Below are 17,407 nucleotides of genomic sequence, written 5' to 3' on the forward strand. Positions count from 1 at the left end.
TTAACTAAATAACAGTTTATAGGAGAATGTATTACCATGTTGATTTAAATTATGATTAGGAAGCAAAACGTTTTCAGAACATTGACAAATCATGGATAAAAATAATGCAACGAGCTCATGAGAATCCTAATGTTATTAATTGCTGTGTTGGAGATGAGACTATGGGACAGCTTCTGCCTCATTTGCATGAACAGTTGGAGGTGTGTCAGAAGTCACTTACTGGGTAAGAATTTTTTAAAAATACATGATTGTTGTATATTTATATAAAACTAGTAATGTTTTAATTACAAATCAAATAGCTAAAAGTGGTAAAAATAGAAGTTATTTTTATGTGGTTGTCACATAGTTATAGGTTGTAGTTTAAGAGCAGTACTGCAATCTTAATTTAATTATTTGTATTCAAAATTCCTTAGACAATAGTTATTGCTAGATAATCCCGCAAGAATATGAATCTCTGTTAATAACATTCAAAGCAAAAAGCTTTATAGCAGTAAGTCTAATTCTTGAGATACATTTAGACATCCAAACTATCTTCCCACTTCAGTGATTCGTCTCATATAGATTTTGATTCAAGAAACTGAATGAACACAGAGCTTTAGCTCCTGAAGTCCTGAATTAAGTTTAAGTGAGTGATGAACTGGGGCCTATGAGTCAATTCTGAGTATTCTTTGTTGCCAGAAAGGTATGTGTGTGACCGCAGCATATCTGTATTTGGAGACGAAGTTGACATTTCCAACTTGCATAGACATTCTTATCCTTGCTGTCATCAAGCTGTTACACAAAAAATAGTTTAGCCACTGTATCACCAGCAGCAGCAAACAGTGGCATGTGCTAGCTGGTCTGAGTGCAAATCTGCCTGCACCCAGATTTGTACATACTTGTGATGGCTAGCCTGTGCTGATGTTCTCTGCCACCCATTCTGCCACAAATGCATTACTATTTTTAACATGCCAAGTTGCTGGGAACTAATTCAAGGATTTTTACACAAGCCAACAATCACATTCCTAGTTCCAAGCGTGGGTATAGTCACAACTTTCGATACGTTTCTAGCTTCAACACTGAGCATATATCTATTCAGCAATTAAACATCCACATCTGGCCTGGGTCACCTAACAGAAGACTGCAGGGCTTAGTCTGTGGGACTATAAGATTATGGTATAGACCAGGAGTACACAAAGTAGGGGGTAGGTCCCCTCAGGGTGGGGCATGAAACTTCATAAGTGGGCCCAGCATGATCGGCTGCTAGGTGTCAGGCTTGTGCAGCTCATTAAAAATGTTGAAATATTTTACAGTTTTTTTGTATGTGCATTTACATTCATATACCAATTGATACATTTTGTACATTCTTATTTTCTTACATGTGCCGAAAGGTTGATTTTTTTTTTTTTTTTTTTTTTTCATATGAACATAACCAATATTTCCTTCAGTTTGGATTACATTAGTCAGGTTGGAGGGCCCTGCTCATTGCAGGGATGAAAAGTGGGGCCTCACGTAAAAAGGTTGCTCACCCAGATGTAGACATTTAGGTTTATAGTTGAAGCCGAAGATCTGGGACACCTTGAGAGGTGAACATCCAGCCCTGGCTCCAGCCTGAGACCAAATATCTACAACACCGTTTTACATCCTGAGCCCACCAGCCTGAGACAGCTGACACAGGCCACCTGCAGGTGTTTCACTGCAGAGTAGACACCCCCAATTGGTCCAGTTGTGGCCAATTGCAAGAATCTCTACTACTGTATTTACTCAAAGTACTACATACATTTATTAGTAAGCACACTGTCTTTCTGTGTATTAGCACATAGCAGAGTGGGAAAAAATAATTTATAAAAAAATTATAGGTTGAACTTCTCTTGACCAAAACCCTTGGGACCCTACTGGTGCCGAACCAGATAATTTGCCAAATGATAGGAGGTCAATATTGTCTAGCATATTATCAACAATTCCACTACTTACTGGGCTCTTAGATGACATTTAGGGTTAAATTACAGCTGAACACTAAAAGCCAGGACTTGTGGCTGTAAATAAACTTTATGGGAGCACAGGAAGCTTGGCCACATCCATGATAACTGGTCATTTGGATGACTAAAATCATGCCAGATTATGGATATTGCCAAATGAGTGAATTCTGGATTAGGGAGGCTCAACCTGTATTACGATGTAAACATGTTTTCTTTCTTTAAATAATTAAAATTAAAATTAAAACCTAAATTAAGGCCTAAACTTCATATATTATAGTGAAGTCACTTATAATAAATAATAATGTTCAAGCAGTACTCAAGCTGCTGAAGTTTTAAAGAGCAGACCACTGAACTAATGGAAATCACTGATTAAGCATCTGCAGTCAAATGTTACATCAGCTTTTGACAGAAGTAGCCTCTTCTGTAGGCACAGAGAGAATATTTTCTTCAAGTGGTCCCCGTGGGTGGTCCACATCAGGTGCTGTCCTTGTCCCAGTGATGCAGAATGGAGAATTTTCTAGAGCCATACTCAGCCAAACTGCACATGTGCTGCTGCCATCCCTTGCCTTTCACCCTCTTTTTGTGATGCATGTGGTCCGGCCTCCAACAGTTTCTCTTCAACCGAAGCAGGCTGCAGATGGAACATTTGTCTTTCATCTCCTCATGAGGATCCTTGACAGTGAAATTGTTTCAAGCCTTGTCTTGTGTATACTTCATAATCAATTACTAGTTCTTGTTCCTCCTGTTTTTTTTTTTTAAAAAAAAGAGTAAAAATTACTAGTTAAACTTTAGGATTCACAGTTTAAGTTACCATTATATCTGTAAGTTTTCGGTTGTTTAAAAAAAGAGAGAAAAGAAAATAAAGTGGGTTACTGTTATCTCTTCATTTTTTAGTTCCTGCTTTAACATCAAGATGCCTGGCTCTCCAGGATTCAAAAAATGTGCAATGTGCTGTGAGACAATGCCTGATTCAGACATGCATGCTTCGTGTATTAGTTGCCTCGGCGAAGCTTGTGTGCCACAGAAATATACACACTGCTCAGAGTTAATGGCAAGAGCCCTATGTAACTGGAAAATGTGGCTTCATATGCCGCTTTTTGAGAAAGCTCTCCAGCTTTCCTCATCTGAGGCTGTAGCTTCTCCCAAGGCACAATCTCATTAGAGGCAAACATCCTCGATCTTAGAGATTTCACTGAAGACAGCCTGGGCATCTCCGGCTAGATTGTTGCCGACGCTCCAGCAGAGTGGACATAGAGGCACGGACAAGTCCTACAAAAGGGGATCTGAGTTGGCCGCTCCAAAACTGGCCTTAACCACAAAAACAGCATAGAAGCCCACCATGGCATGGTCCCCGGAGTTGTCGGCATGAAAATCAGCATTGACACTGGCTGCCCTGGAAAACAAGACACTGGCCCAGATGTCTGTGCCAAGAAATTTGTTAAAGCCACAAATTGCGGCACTGGCCTGTCTTCTTGCCCCACCTAAGGACACCACTGAAGGATACGCTGCCTAAACATCTGGCACCGAAGGACCCAGTGCCCAGAGAAACAGTGCTGAACGACCTAATTCCTGAGGACCTGGCACTGAAGGATGCTGAGGACAACACTAAAGGACTCAGCATCTAGAACGGCACCAAGATAGTCAGTACCAAGAATGGCACTGAGGCAGCCAGTGCTGAGACAGTCCCCATTGGTAGAATCAGTGCCGCGAGCTGCTGCATCTCCTCACAGAGCACCACGTAAGGCTCCTGCAAAAACTATGTATTGCAGCCCTTTCCCATTATCACCATCCCTAGCCTTCTCTCCAGTGCCCTCATTATTGCCAGAAAGAGAATCATTTACACAACCTTGGGACATGCCCAGTTGTTCCTCCTATCAAAGCCGGCCTTCACCCTTTTTAAGTCCAGCAAGATCTCACACTTATCATCAACACCATCAGTTCTCGGCTTCTCCTTCGCTCCTTCTCCTTCCTATGTCTGCTCAGAATCCCTTTACTCACCGTACTTGTCTTCAAGGGACTTCTGTAGATCATCACGATACCAACCGTACCTGTCCTTCCCAGATCATACCATTATCACCACCGTAATCACTGTCACTTGCCGTGTTACTCCTCTTATCAGCATGATTCATCCTTCAAGGGAGACACGCATTGTGCCTCTGTCTCTTTCGGGCATTCACCTATCCCTCTACCATCATCTTTGGCCCACCAACTTACTGCCCCTCAGCTGTACTCTGAGCCAGAGGAGGGACAAGTATCAGACAATGATGATCACCAGGAGGCTATTTCCCCAACTGATCCTTTTCACTAGATGAGGCCAGCATACCAGGAGACATATCCCTTCCCAATGACACCAAGCAATTCAGTGAGTTATTCAAGCGTGTCGTCCTCAGTCAGGAGGTTAAAATCACAGAGGTGGAGCAAGAGAGGCATCATCTTTTCAAAAATCTAAGATGGAGTCAAAGCTCCAAGGTCACCATACCTCTAGATGAAGCCATTCTGGAAGCTGCCAAGGACATTTTGGCTAACCGCAGCATCTGTACCACCTTCCAACAAGCATATGGATAAGCAGTACTTCATTCCTCCTAAAGGGATGGAGTTTTTATTTACTCATCCACAGCCTAACTTTGTGGTGGTTGATGCTGCTCACCACTGATCAAAAGCTCCATTCTTTAAAACGTCAATGCCAGACAAGGACTCAAAGGCCATGTCTACACGTGCCCCAAACTTCGAAATGGCCATGCAAATGGCCATTTCGAAGTTTACTAATGAAGCGCTGAAATGCATATTCAGCGCTTCATTAGCATGCGGGAATAAGGGGACTTCATTAACATGGGAATAAGGGGACTTCGAAGTAGGCGGCGTCCTTTCGAAAAGGAGCCCCGTCTGGACGCGCCGCGCGGCGGCAAGGAGCGTCAATTTCGAAGCGCGGCTGCCGCCCGCATGCTAATGAAGCGCTGAATATGCATTTCAGCGCTTCATTAGTAAACTTCGAAATGGCCATTTGCATGGCCATTTCGAAGTTTGGGGCACGTGTAGACGTAGCCAAAGAGGCTAGATTTCTTTGGCAGGAAAGTCTATTCCTCTGCCACCCTTTTTTTACACATCAATAACTATTTGGCATTCTTTCCAATCATGATTTTGACAACTATTCTAAACAGGCACCTTTAATAAATTACTTGCCAGAATCAAAGTGTCCTATTTTGAAATCAATCATGCAAGAGGGAGATGCTTTGATTATTCATACCAAAGACAATCGTTCGACCACCACCAATGTGCATTTGATGAACCATGTTTGTGTCAATGTCCACTGAAGCACTGAAATAACAACACTTGAATGCAACTGCACCAGTAGGCAAGGTGGCATGTTTGACGGTTTTGTCAGGGACACCAAAGCAGCACACTTTGCCACTTTGGACCCCATCCTGTCACCCACATTTTTACCATTGCTTGAGGCCCTTTCTCCACTCATGGGCCTCCATCATCACTAACAAGTGTGTTTTAGAAATCATCCAGTCCGGCTACCCTCTGTTCCTTTTCTCTCCATCCCATCTATTACCCCACCTACCCTGTCCCTCTTCAGGGACCCCTCTCATGACACGCTGCTGCATGAAGAAGTCAACTACCTACTTCTCATCGGAGCCATGGAGAGAAAATGCAAGGGAAAAGGGTTTTACTCCAGTTTCGTTCTCCCTCAGAAAAGAATGGGTGGATGGAAACCGATATTAGATCTTCGGGGCCTGAATTGATACTTACACAAATGACTGTTCAAGATGGTGACACTTGCTTCCATCATACCAGAACTGGAACATGATGACTGGTTCACTGCCCTTGACATTCAGGATGCATACTTTCACTTGACAATCCATCTAGCGCATAGACGGCTCCTCCATTTTATGGTGGCACGGAACATTTCCAATATCAAGTACAGGACTTCTGCCTATCCCCAATGCCCAAGATACTTTCCGAAACCCTGGTGGTGGTCGCTGCCCATTTTCACAGAGAAGGGGTCATCATTTTTCCATACCTCGGCGACTGCCTTATCAAGGGCATATTGCGAACAGAGACTTCAAACATGGTTGCCATCACCAAAAGTACATTCAGGCATCTAGGGCTGTTGGTCAACCACCAAAAATCTACTTTCCCTTCTAAACAAGGCCTAGAGTTTGTAGAGGCCCTGCTTCATACTTTTTCTGCCAGTGCGTACCTGCCCCTGCAAAGGTTTCAGGTAATTCAAGACTTAATATAAACCATCACCCCAGTCCAATGGTCCAAATAGCAATGTGCTTAAAGCTAATGGGTCACATGGAGGTTACCACATACGTAGTCCAGAACACCAGACTTCACTTTTGCACTTTTCAACACTGGATAATTTACAACCACACAAAAAGCACTTTGCACCGGTCGGTTCCCCTTCCTTTAAATGTGGATGAAATGGCACAACCTGCTGGCAGGGGTACACTTTCATCTTCAATGCATATAACTATGGACACTTCTCTTCTGGGCTGGGGTGCCCACATGGGTACGAGGTCGGTTCAAGGTTGCTGGTGATGAACCAAGGTTCTTTCACACAGCAACTTGCTGGAACTCAGGGCAGTCCTCAATGTCTGTCACCCTTTCGGTAAGTACATTTCCAATACCACAGTCAAAATACTTAGAGACGATGTCTCTACAATGTATTATATCAGTCGCTAGGGTGGAGCATATTCACAATCCCTATGTGCGGAAGCCATCCAACTGTGGAACTGATAAATTCACAACACCACCACATTTGTGGCATCTTACTTACCTGGCATGGAGAACATCATGGCAGATTTCCTGAGCAGACATTTTGCTCCAGACCATGAGTGGGAGCAGCAAGATGGAGTCCTCTGTCTCCTCTTCCCTTGATGGGGCATTCCCCTCATAGACTTTTTCACTACCTACAGTAACAAGATATATGCTGTTGTTATTGCTCGAGAGGCAGATTAGGGACCATATCACTGGGCAATGCCTTTCCCATTAAATGGAGGGGGACCCTGTTTTATGCCTTCCCTCCCATGATGTGCTCATCCTCAAGGTGCTGCACAATATATGAGCAGGCGGGGCCACAGTCATAATAGTAGCACCTGCATGGACTCACCAGCACTGGTTTCCGTTACTACAGCACATGTTGCCATACCCTCCCTACCAGCTTCCAGCATTTCGCAACCTACTATTGCAGAGATCCCTGGTTTATCCACAAATACAGACCCTTCACTTTAGAGTGTTACTCCTAGTTGGCTCAATGCATCCAAACATGGTTGCTCCAACCAAGTTAAAGAAGTGCTAATATAAAGCCATTGGGAAAATAACTGAGTCACTTACCTGTCCAAGTGGCATAGGTTCTCTTCATGGTGCTCCACCTGGGAACTGGAACCTCAATCTGCTACTGTGCACTTGATTCTGTACTACATTGTACACCTAAAAGACTCTGGGTTGGTGCTGTTGTTCAGGGTGCACCTTGCAGCCATTAATGCCTTCATTCAACCTACACAAGGTTTCTCAGTTTTTCCACATTCTACTACCAAGAGATTCCTTAAACATCTTGCTAATTTGCACCCTCCTCATCATCTGGCTCCTCCTCAGTGGGACATACACCTAGTCCTTAATACTATCATGGCGCCTCCATTTGAATGGCAATGGTGCCTTTGTAAATCATGACAATGAACGTGGTTTTTCTCCTGGCTATTACCTCAGTGAGAAGAGTCAGTGAACACTCTGCTCTTATGTATGTGCCCCCTTATAATATCTTTAATAAAGAGGGGGTTATTCTCAGGCTCTTTCTGGCCTTTATCCCTAAAGTGTGCTTGAATTTCCACCTAAATGAACCCATTATTTTATCATATTACCCTAAGCCACACGACTCTCCTCAAGAAGCATCATTGCACATCCTGGATATACTGACAAAACTAAATCATTCTGAAAAACTGATAGACTTCTTGTGTCTCTCACTGATCAGTCCAAGGGCTTTATTGGCCCAGCAAGGAGCAAAATAAGTAACCTCGTGTATAGTACAGTTCTACTCTGCCAAGGGAATACCACTCCAAATACCACTGAGAGCACACTCCACAAGGGCCATAGCAGCGACGGTGGCCTTGCTTCACGGGGTGTCACTACATGACATTTGCAGAGTGGCTACCTGGTTATCCCATGACACGTTTGTGAAACAGTATGCTATACAACATCAATGGACTGGGAAAGCCTCTCTTGCATCATTGGTGTTAGCATCTGGTGACAAATCATAACTCCTGCCCTCTTTCCGTTGCTAGAGGATACTGCTGAACAGTCACCTGATGTGGAGCACCTACAGGGACCACTCAAAGAAGAAAGCGAAGTTACTTACCTTGGTGCAGTAACTGTCATTCTTCGAGATGTGTCCCTGTTGGTGCTCCACAACCCACCTTCCTTCCTGTTCCGGAGTCTCTTTTTCATATCTTTCAGATTCTGGGGTTGTTTCCAAGGACGTGGTGGGAATTGGACTGTGTGTGTCATGGAAAGAATGCAAAAGGCAAGGGACAGCAACTGCTCATGCGCAGTCTGGCTGACTACGGCTCTAGAAAATTCTCTGTTCCGTGGTGCTGGGACGAGCTCAGCACCTGATGTGGAGCACCCACAGGGACATATCTTGAAGTACAACAGTTAATGCACCAAGGTGAGTAACTTCACTTTCTTTAATTTTCTTCATCTAGTTCAGTTTAATGACCAGTTCATTTAAAGATGAGAAACTGATTCGATGTTGAAAATGCAGTAGAAATATTCTTCCCTTCTAAACTGTGCATGAAAGTGAGGTATGATAGCATGTGGTATACTAGTTGTAAAAGTTTGAATTTCCAGGTGGTCAGAAGTAATCAGACCAATTCACTTACTACAGATAATATTTTCTTTGTTCAATAAATCAATTTAAAAAACAAACACGTTTTTGATAAATTTAGTGTTTTCTGACCTATCTTTCACATTTAAGTCAATTAATAAAAACAAATTTAAAAACTGTGTTTTTAAATTAATGGAACTTCAGTTTCCATGCATTTATAACTTGACTCAAACCATAGGTAAAAATTAATCTAGTAAATAACAAATGTGTCCTTTGCCATTTTTAAGATAACACAAACTGTAAATATTAAGTATCTGAATAAATTAATGTTAAACTGTATTGTTGCCTAAATAAATGTGTAAAAATACAGCATCCTCCTAGTTAGCAAAAAGAAACACCAATTTGGTGCAAAGATTGTATTTAGTTGCATACTCACATGTTTAATTGTTACCAACCAATAACAAACATCTTTTTTATGGAAAATATCTAAAAGATATAAAGGCAGAAAGGGATTCAAATAAAGTATTTAAATCAATGTTTCCTGGTAGCCGATTTAATCATGATTATTATTGGTGATTTAAATTACTTTGCTTTAAACCAGTCCATCTTGGCACATAGTATTGTGGCAGTGAGTGGCAGTGAGCTATGACCTTTAATATTTTAAGCCCTAATTTGTGAAAGCTGCACTATTCAGGACAGCACTTAACTATGGCTGCGTCTCTTTGTGCTGCTTCTTCCAGAAGTGGCATGCTAATGAGCTAACCAGAAGATGCTAATGAGGTGTAGATGCAAATTTTCTGCACCTTATTAGCATATTGGCACGTGGTTCGGAGTCCAGAAGAAGCTCTTCCGGACTCTGAAGGACATATGGATACGTGCAGCCCATGGGGATCTTCTGGAAGGAAACCCTCCTTCCAGAAGCCCCTTCTTCCCCAAAATTTATATCTGCACCTCATTAGCATATTCCGGTTAGCTCATTAGCATGCCGCTTCTTCCGGAAGAGGTGGCATGTGGAGACACATCCTATGTGCTTAAAATTAAGTATATGCTTAACATGCTATCCTCAATGCATGTTTTTCAGTCAGTTTCTAAACTGAGCATTAGAGTGATAGGTGTAAGAAGGATTAAAAGAATGATGCTTTTAAAAATATTGCAGTATTTCACAGTCTTTCATATATGATACATTTTGTAATAAAAATCTTGCCCAACATTTAAGATATTTAGAGAAGAAAAGGCTACTGTTTCCCAGATTCTTCTTCATTTCTGATCCTGTCCTCCTTGAAATTCTTGGACAAGCAAGTGATTCACACACCATTCAGGTAAGTCTTGGTTTGATTACTTTAGTTAGTATGCTAACAAAAAAGCCTTCAAAGAAGTATTTAAATAAATAAAATACGCAAAAAGTGAAAGCAAATAATAAACTGTAAATGTAACAAATTCTTCTTGCAAACCTAATTCAGAATGGCTATGGTTACACTACTAGCGTTTTGCTGACAAAACTCCGGTTTTGTTGACAAAACTGGTGGAACAGCCGCACACAAAATGCATTTTGTTGATGCAGCACTTTCACTGGCAGCATTCTGCCTCTCAGCCGTGAGGCATAACACTGCTCTTGACACATTCCGTAGACAAAAATGTAGTGTGGATGCTCTGGGGGGGCCTTCTCTAGACTGACAGGGCATCCAGGACAATGGGCAGCCATGTCTGCTGTTCTTCTGGGTGCCTGTTTTATTGAGAGAGCAGCAAGGCTGTCTGGCCGCTCTTGACAGAGCAGAGTGCTGTTATGATTGGCTTTTGTGTGTGGCTGCACTCTGACAGAAGTTTTGTCATGAAATCTCTTCCAACAGTGGCTTCTGTTGATAGATTGCTGTAGATCGATAGATCTCTAGCCAATGAGATTTTCATCTGCTCCTTGGTCTTTGGACTTTACTTTAAAACAAAACCAATCACAGAGAGTAATTTAAAAATTCTACAACATGTAGGGCTTTGTGACTTTATCCTGCTACATAATCTGTGCAGAATAGAAATCTATTTGTGAAATTCCTTTGCAGGGTCAAGTCAATAGTTATTTTCTAATATTTCTGCTAATATTAAAGGTTCACACTGAATTACTTTCTGATTTTTCTTTCTAGCCACACCTGCCTGGCGTATCTGACAATATAAATGAAGTACAGTTTCACCAAAAGGATTATGATCGCATCCTAGCAGTCATATCAAGAGAAGGAGAGAAAATTCCAGTAATACTGCTAATTTCCTATCAATCTGTCACTAATTTAAAATGTTTATTTTCTCCCTAGTTTTAGTATGTAAAAGACCATTCTTTTGCTGAATACACACAAGTAGATGATTAAAGTAATGATGACATCATTGCTAATTACATGAATTATTTGAAAAGTTATGAAAATAAATTTCACGTTTGGCAATATGTTTATTGATAATTAATTAATATTTACAATTTAAATTGAAATCATAACTATAACCTTTGTAACATAGCTATAAATAATAGGAATTTGATATCCACCTATAATTTTGTACCTTTAACTTATATTTAATTTTTCAGTTGGACGCTCCAGTGAATGCAAAAGGACCTGTTGAACTTTGGTTGCTAGATTTGTTGCGCATGCAACAGTCTTCATTACATTGTGTAATTAGGGCAGCATATTATCAAATTAGTGACCCAGGATACCAACTGCTTAACTTCCTTTATCACTTCCCAGCACAGGTAAATGTGTATATTTGTCTATGTATGTATATATAACATTGTCCCTGGGCTCAAGAGTTTGTACTCCAAAAAATTTGAGATGGTAGGAGAAAGGAGAAAGTAAGTTTATCATAGGGTGATGGCTACACCTTAGTGATGCAAAGATTAATAGAATGATGGTTTGATATATGTAAAACAGATTATTCCAACTATGCTTTTATACTTCCATACTTCATATTGGAGCTACTTATTTCTTGTTACGAATTTGTTCATTGCTTCCATTAGTGTGATGTGGTCATTAACACTGGGAAATTTAGATTCTTTGAGTGATTGTGTGCATGCACACAAATGCATGTGTGTGCCTCATGTGCTGTTGTCAGAGATTTTTCCCTTTGCAGTATCTATTGGGGCAGCACCAATGTCCTGTGGTGTCTCATTCCTCTCTATAAAGGGAGTGCACTGCCTCTAACCCCCCCACAGTTCGTTTCTTCCATGCAGGCAGCTGTTGTTACAGCTGTAATATTTCTATCTACAATTCTTCTGTCAGTTATTGTATATAGTACCTATAGTGTTAGCTATTAGTCTTTCATAGTAGATCTGTAAATAGTTACAAGAATAAGTTTAGAATAGTAATTTGTATTGTACCTGGCTCTCTACTGGCATCCATACTAGAGCAGTCAGTCATCCATATGCCTGCTGCCTGAAGTGTTTAGGGGGAGGGTCATGTGAGTGACAAATGTCACATTTGTAGAGGGTTTCAGTTTTGCTCAAAAAAGCATAGGCTGCCAGACTCAAGTACCTGCTTGTGGAATCTGTGCTTCATCTTTCAGAACCCTGCCACTGTGAGTGGGTACTGAGAACATCTAAGTCATTTAGGAGTGCTTCCCCATTCTAAATGAGCCCACAGGCATATCTGTGTCATTGGTGCCTAAGAGGAAAAGATGTAAGTCTCCTAAAGACTTGGTACAGGGGTCTTCCAAGTCTGCCGCAAAGGCACCAGGTGGATGCGAGGACTCAGAGGCATACTCAAAGAATTCACACCCTTCTTGTGATCAGGGGGCAGAGGGGCATTTCTGACTGTGAAACCCTGGGAAGGGTCTGTTGAGACAAATTCCTGAAGGACCAGTGCACCTGTTAGTATTGCAAGCTCAGGAGTTTTTCCTGCTGTCATCTACACCTGCAGATTTCTAAGTTGCCAAGAGATTACTTGACCTTCTGGTGTCTGCTCCTCCCGCAGTTGAGGTACCTCTCAAGGTACCAAGTTTTTTAACTCCACACTTCTAAGGTCCTTACTCTAGCCCCAAAACACCACTCAGTATCAGCCACTTCTCTTTAGAGACAAGCCAGTAATATCTATGCTGGAACTCCTTTCTCCAGATGTGAAACTGGACTTCTGTGTATAAAGGAGTAAGCTTGTCCAGGATCTGAGGACGTGAACCTCCTTATCAGACAGAAGTTGGATCTTTTGTATCCCAACTTCAGCTTGCCTAAGCAGTTCCAGCTGATGCCTGCCTGCTGTGGTATCAGTCACAGCCTCAGCACTCTACAGACCACTGGTCCTCACATCCAGATCAGTGGTCATTTTTGACCGCCTGGGGCTTTAGTTTGCTTCCTTCCCTCTCCCCACCCTCATTCTACATCAATAAGGTGCCAACAACATTTTCAGAGAGGTCAGCATCTTCTCCCGTGCTGGAGACTGTATCCTGTAGGTGGAGTCACTCGCTCACAACTGTTCTGTAGAGGAATTGGAGGAAGGGTCTACTGAGAGAGCCTTAACCTGTTCTTTTTCATCACCTCATGAAGCAGTAGTGACTGAGTCTACGTCTCTCACCCCACAACGATTTCATAACTTTATCAAGACTTATTGAGGAGGATGGCTGCAGCTTTCTATATCCAACCAGCAGAGGTATAGAAAAGGTCAAATAGATACCTTTACATTTTAGACGCTGCAGAACCCTCTAGGATTGCTCTCCCTATTAGTGAGGCTATCCTGGAATTTGTAAATATTTTATGACAGACCCCCATCTTCTCTGCCTTCCACTGCTATAAGTTTGGAAAAGAGAAATTATGTCCCTTCACATGAATTCAAGTATTAAACAATCACTCTCCCTTCAGGTTCAGTGCTGATGACTGCTTCCAATGAGAGAGAATGGTACACCAGGCCTCTATTTCAAAGAGAAAGGAAGCAGAATAAGTATACCTATTTGGCAGGAAACTGTTCCACAGGAGGTTTACAGCTAAGTGCATGAGCCAGCAATGTTTGTTGGGTTGTTATGACTTCTGTCCCATCAGATAATGTCCTGAAATTCAAAGATAAGCTACCGGATGTGGCAAAGCATAAATTTTCTGTTAGGGTGAAGGAGGACAAATTAATTACCAGAATGACATTGCAGGTGAGCCTGTATGTGAAGGACTCTGTGGCTCAAGCTATGTGTTCTACTGTCACTATGCTACATTCTTCTTGGCTGCAGTAGTCAGGCTTTCCCTCAGATGTGCAACAAATCATTTGAAAGCCCCTTGCTGTTTCCCAGTAAAACAGATGAAACTTCACAGTGTTGTGGATCCCAGAGTGACCCTTAAGTTTCTGGGACACTATATACTTGCAGTGAAAGAAAATCATTCCAGCCACAATGTTCCCTTTGGTTTCAGCCCTTCTTGCTGAATTCCCAAGACCTGTCCAAAAAGTGGAGTGGGGGGTACACCCCTTTGAAGCTTCCAAACATCTCTCCAGTCCATGCCCTCCAGTGGCAGCATGTCTGATGTAAAATCATTACTATAGTGCTAATGGACACCACTCAGCATCCATGGTTGTGGGAGTGGAGGACTTGCCTACTCACTTCAGTGTTCCAGGCCCTGTCCTATAAAAGGGGAATTATTAGTCTCTAATAGGGTTAGAGTTTAAAGTTCGATGGCCTTAAGTCAGGGTGGGGTAGATAGCAATCATCAGCTCTGCTCTCACAGCCTGACAGTACCAGTCCAGTAGCAGTCAATGTCTCCTGGCCTCTAAGCAGGACTTGATTTGACTTGACTTAAACCCTTGTACTCTGAGTGGAGCATAGGTTATCTGCAAATCTCCTCCACTTCACTCTGTCTCAGGACAAAACTTATAGCTGATTCCGGGCATATGCTAGTTGTTATCCTTCAATCTCTGTATCTTCTCCACATTGTCCAAGATCTTCCTCTTTTGTGTTTTCCTTGCAGATTCCATTTGGGAGCTTGACATACTATGCTGGATGAGAGTTTTCTGAGACTGTGGCCTAGCCATCCCCACTTTATTCTCTTAGTTTGAACATCAAGTGGTTCTTGTCCTGCTCTGTTCCACAGCTCTTAATTTGTGACCAAGTCTTGCCATTTGATGCCAAGGATGTACCTCAGGCATCTGTTTATGAATGTGTAGCTTGGGATTTCAAGACCTTTTAGTACTCCCAGTCTCACATCCATACAAGAGCAGGACAGGTATGAATATTGCTGCAGTCCAGTCATATAAGGGCCCTTGTAGTGTAGTGCAGGCTTCCTGAGCTGTCGGGGGTGAGAAGTACTGCCCTCCCACCCATGGTTAGGTGGAAAGTGGACCACAGGCCCACCAAACATCACTGTGTCCAAACCCAGGGCCCTGGGTCAGTGGGGATCCATCTGCAACCTGATGAACCTGACTCAGGTACACCAGCTACCAAATTACCACCTGGTTCCACTGGGTCATTTCCACCGCCTCTGTCTGGTGTGCCTGGATTCACAGGTAGTTTCCCAGCTCCTCTGGGTGCACCACCAAGGGCATTGGCAGCAGCTCTGCAGTGTCAGCGCTCTCCAGAAGTCGGGCCAATCTCTGGGACAACAGTGGCTCTCCCTTTTTTGCTGCAAGCCACAGTGCATAAGTATTTTTTACCTCCAGCTGCTCCTCGCCCTACATCTGAACAGTGGGGCTGGCCTTTTATGTTACCTTTTCCTGGGTCATCACTTTTATGCTTCCTCATCCTGTGTCATCCCTCCACTTTCAGTGGGCTGGGACAGTTTCTATCCCCATCCATCATGTGGCTTAAGCTGTGTCCCGACATCCATAGCTGAGGGGGGGCACACCTCTTCGCTACAATTACCATAGCTGCGCATTACCCATGGTGTATTTTTACAGTGCCATTTTTGCCCCTTTTAAGGCCAACATATGCTTCAGCAGCTAGAGCAGCATAAAAAGACCTAAAATGCAACTGAGAATTATGTCCAACAAATCTGTATGCCTCCCTATATGACTGAGATTATGATGAAGTAATGTATAAGTTTACTTATGGGTTTCCTTAAATATTTGTGAAATATGATTTGATAGAGAAGTGCAACCTCAAAACCTCTGCTTTTCTATCTGTTGAAACAGGGAAATCCTTAGTAAGGAGTAACTTTGAATCTCTGTCTTTGAAACTTTGAATAAGCTACCATAAAATATATTTAAAACTATCTGATTTACCTGGTGTTGTTCGGGTCTTTAACTCAGTTTTTTTTTAAATAAAAAGAAAATGTACATGCTTTTTCAAAAACATAGTGTTATATGTATTAAGTTTCTTTTGGATTTCTTTAAAAACAAGATTGTTGAACTTTTTACATTGAATTTTTTATTTTTTTTAAAATGGGTATTCCATCAAGTGCATTTTTTCTGCTTTCCTATAAACTCTTACAATTCACTGTTTTAACAAAAAGGCCAGTTTGGTTCTGAACAATATTTTCTTCAAGTTTTCAAACCTTAAGCATTGATTTAGCTGTGCCAAAACGGAGCACTACTCCAAATTTCTCCATTTTATCCCTTTTCTGTAAGGTTTATTGAAGCTATGTCTACACTCGAGCATAAAGTTGATTTTAAGGCACTTAACTCAATTTTACAATGTGACTGTCTTCACTGCAAATACCATTAGGTCGATTTTAAGGGGTGCTGAGGTCGACTTTCTTGTCTTGCCACTCTGCTGCTGTGTAACATCTTAAAAGCTTCAACTCTGGAATTTACAACAGCCGCCCACAAACATTTTATGGAGCTGCCTTCCTCCCCCTGCCAACCATGTCCTGCCCTGCATGGGGTTTTAGTGCTAGAGAGGGCTTGTTCCCTGCACAGGATTTAGTAGGAAAGCCTGAGGAAAGTGGTGCGTACCCCCAGTCTCAGCTGATTCTTCCTCCCTTTTGTGGACCCATATATCCTCCTTCTAGTTGCTAATTATGCCAACCCCTTTGTGAAGTGCAACAAAGAATCATTTGTATAATTGGTGGAGTGCACTTCTGACATGAAAGCAATAAAATCATCAAGAGTTTGTGGAGTGAAGGCTTCTTCCCTGCAAGACACTTGTTTTCTGTGCTTCACATTTTATAGGGGCTGCCCCCCACTCCCCACGGCACCATGTGCCTGGTAGACTAGCCCCCTCATCCTAACAGGAGGCTAACATACTCCTCTCATTGGGGAAAGAGACTTCTGAAAAATGGCCATTTGTTTTCAATGGCAAGGGGGAATGAGGGAAATGCAGTCTGGGAAGATGACATCAGACATCCATAACCACTTGCAGGGCATTTTTTCCCATACCACACTGGCAAAAAAAACCCAGAATGCAACGGGTCTGAAGGAACTGTGGGATAAGTGCCCACAATGCACTGCTGCAACCGTCAAACTTTGGTGATTTTTAGTGGGCTGCACTAAGTCTACTTTATGAGCAGGTGTGGACACTCAACTTCGACTTTATAAAGTCTAGCGTTACAAAGTCTACTTTAATAAATTCAAGTTTATTTCATGATGTAGACATAGACTGAGAAGCTAATCCTGTTCCAAGTTCATCCTATTTTTCTCTCTCATCTTGATTCAGTTTCTTTCAACATTCACTCAGTTATGTCAGTTTTGAGACCTGTACTTGATTTAATGATTCTGACTCTTTCCTGTTTGGTTTTGTATGATGCAATCAC

The 17,407-nt window shown here is 42.1% G+C and overlaps 1 protein-coding gene across 1 annotated transcript in view; it reads left to right on the forward strand.

The window, feature by feature from the left end:
- The window catches only part of DNAH8 (dynein axonemal heavy chain 8), a 548,480-nt gene that overhangs the window by 283,335 nt on the left and 247,738 nt on the right, over positions 1-17,407 (forward strand). Inside the window, exons 38-41 of the mRNA XM_074989796.1 lie at positions 60-223; positions 10,004-10,106; positions 10,920-11,024; positions 11,348-11,509. Of these exons, the coding sequence (XP_074845897.1) occupies positions 60-223; positions 10,004-10,106; positions 10,920-11,024; positions 11,348-11,509 (534 nt within the window). The remainder of the gene's footprint in view (positions 1-59; positions 224-10,003; positions 10,107-10,919; positions 11,025-11,347; positions 11,510-17,407) is intronic.

The sequence above is a fragment of the Carettochelys insculpta genome, chromosome 3 (assembly GCF_033958435.1).
Source record: "Carettochelys insculpta isolate YL-2023 chromosome 3, ASM3395843v1, whole genome shotgun sequence".
NCBI classification, from domain to species: Eukaryota; Metazoa; Chordata; order Testudines; family Carettochelyidae; genus Carettochelys; species Carettochelys insculpta.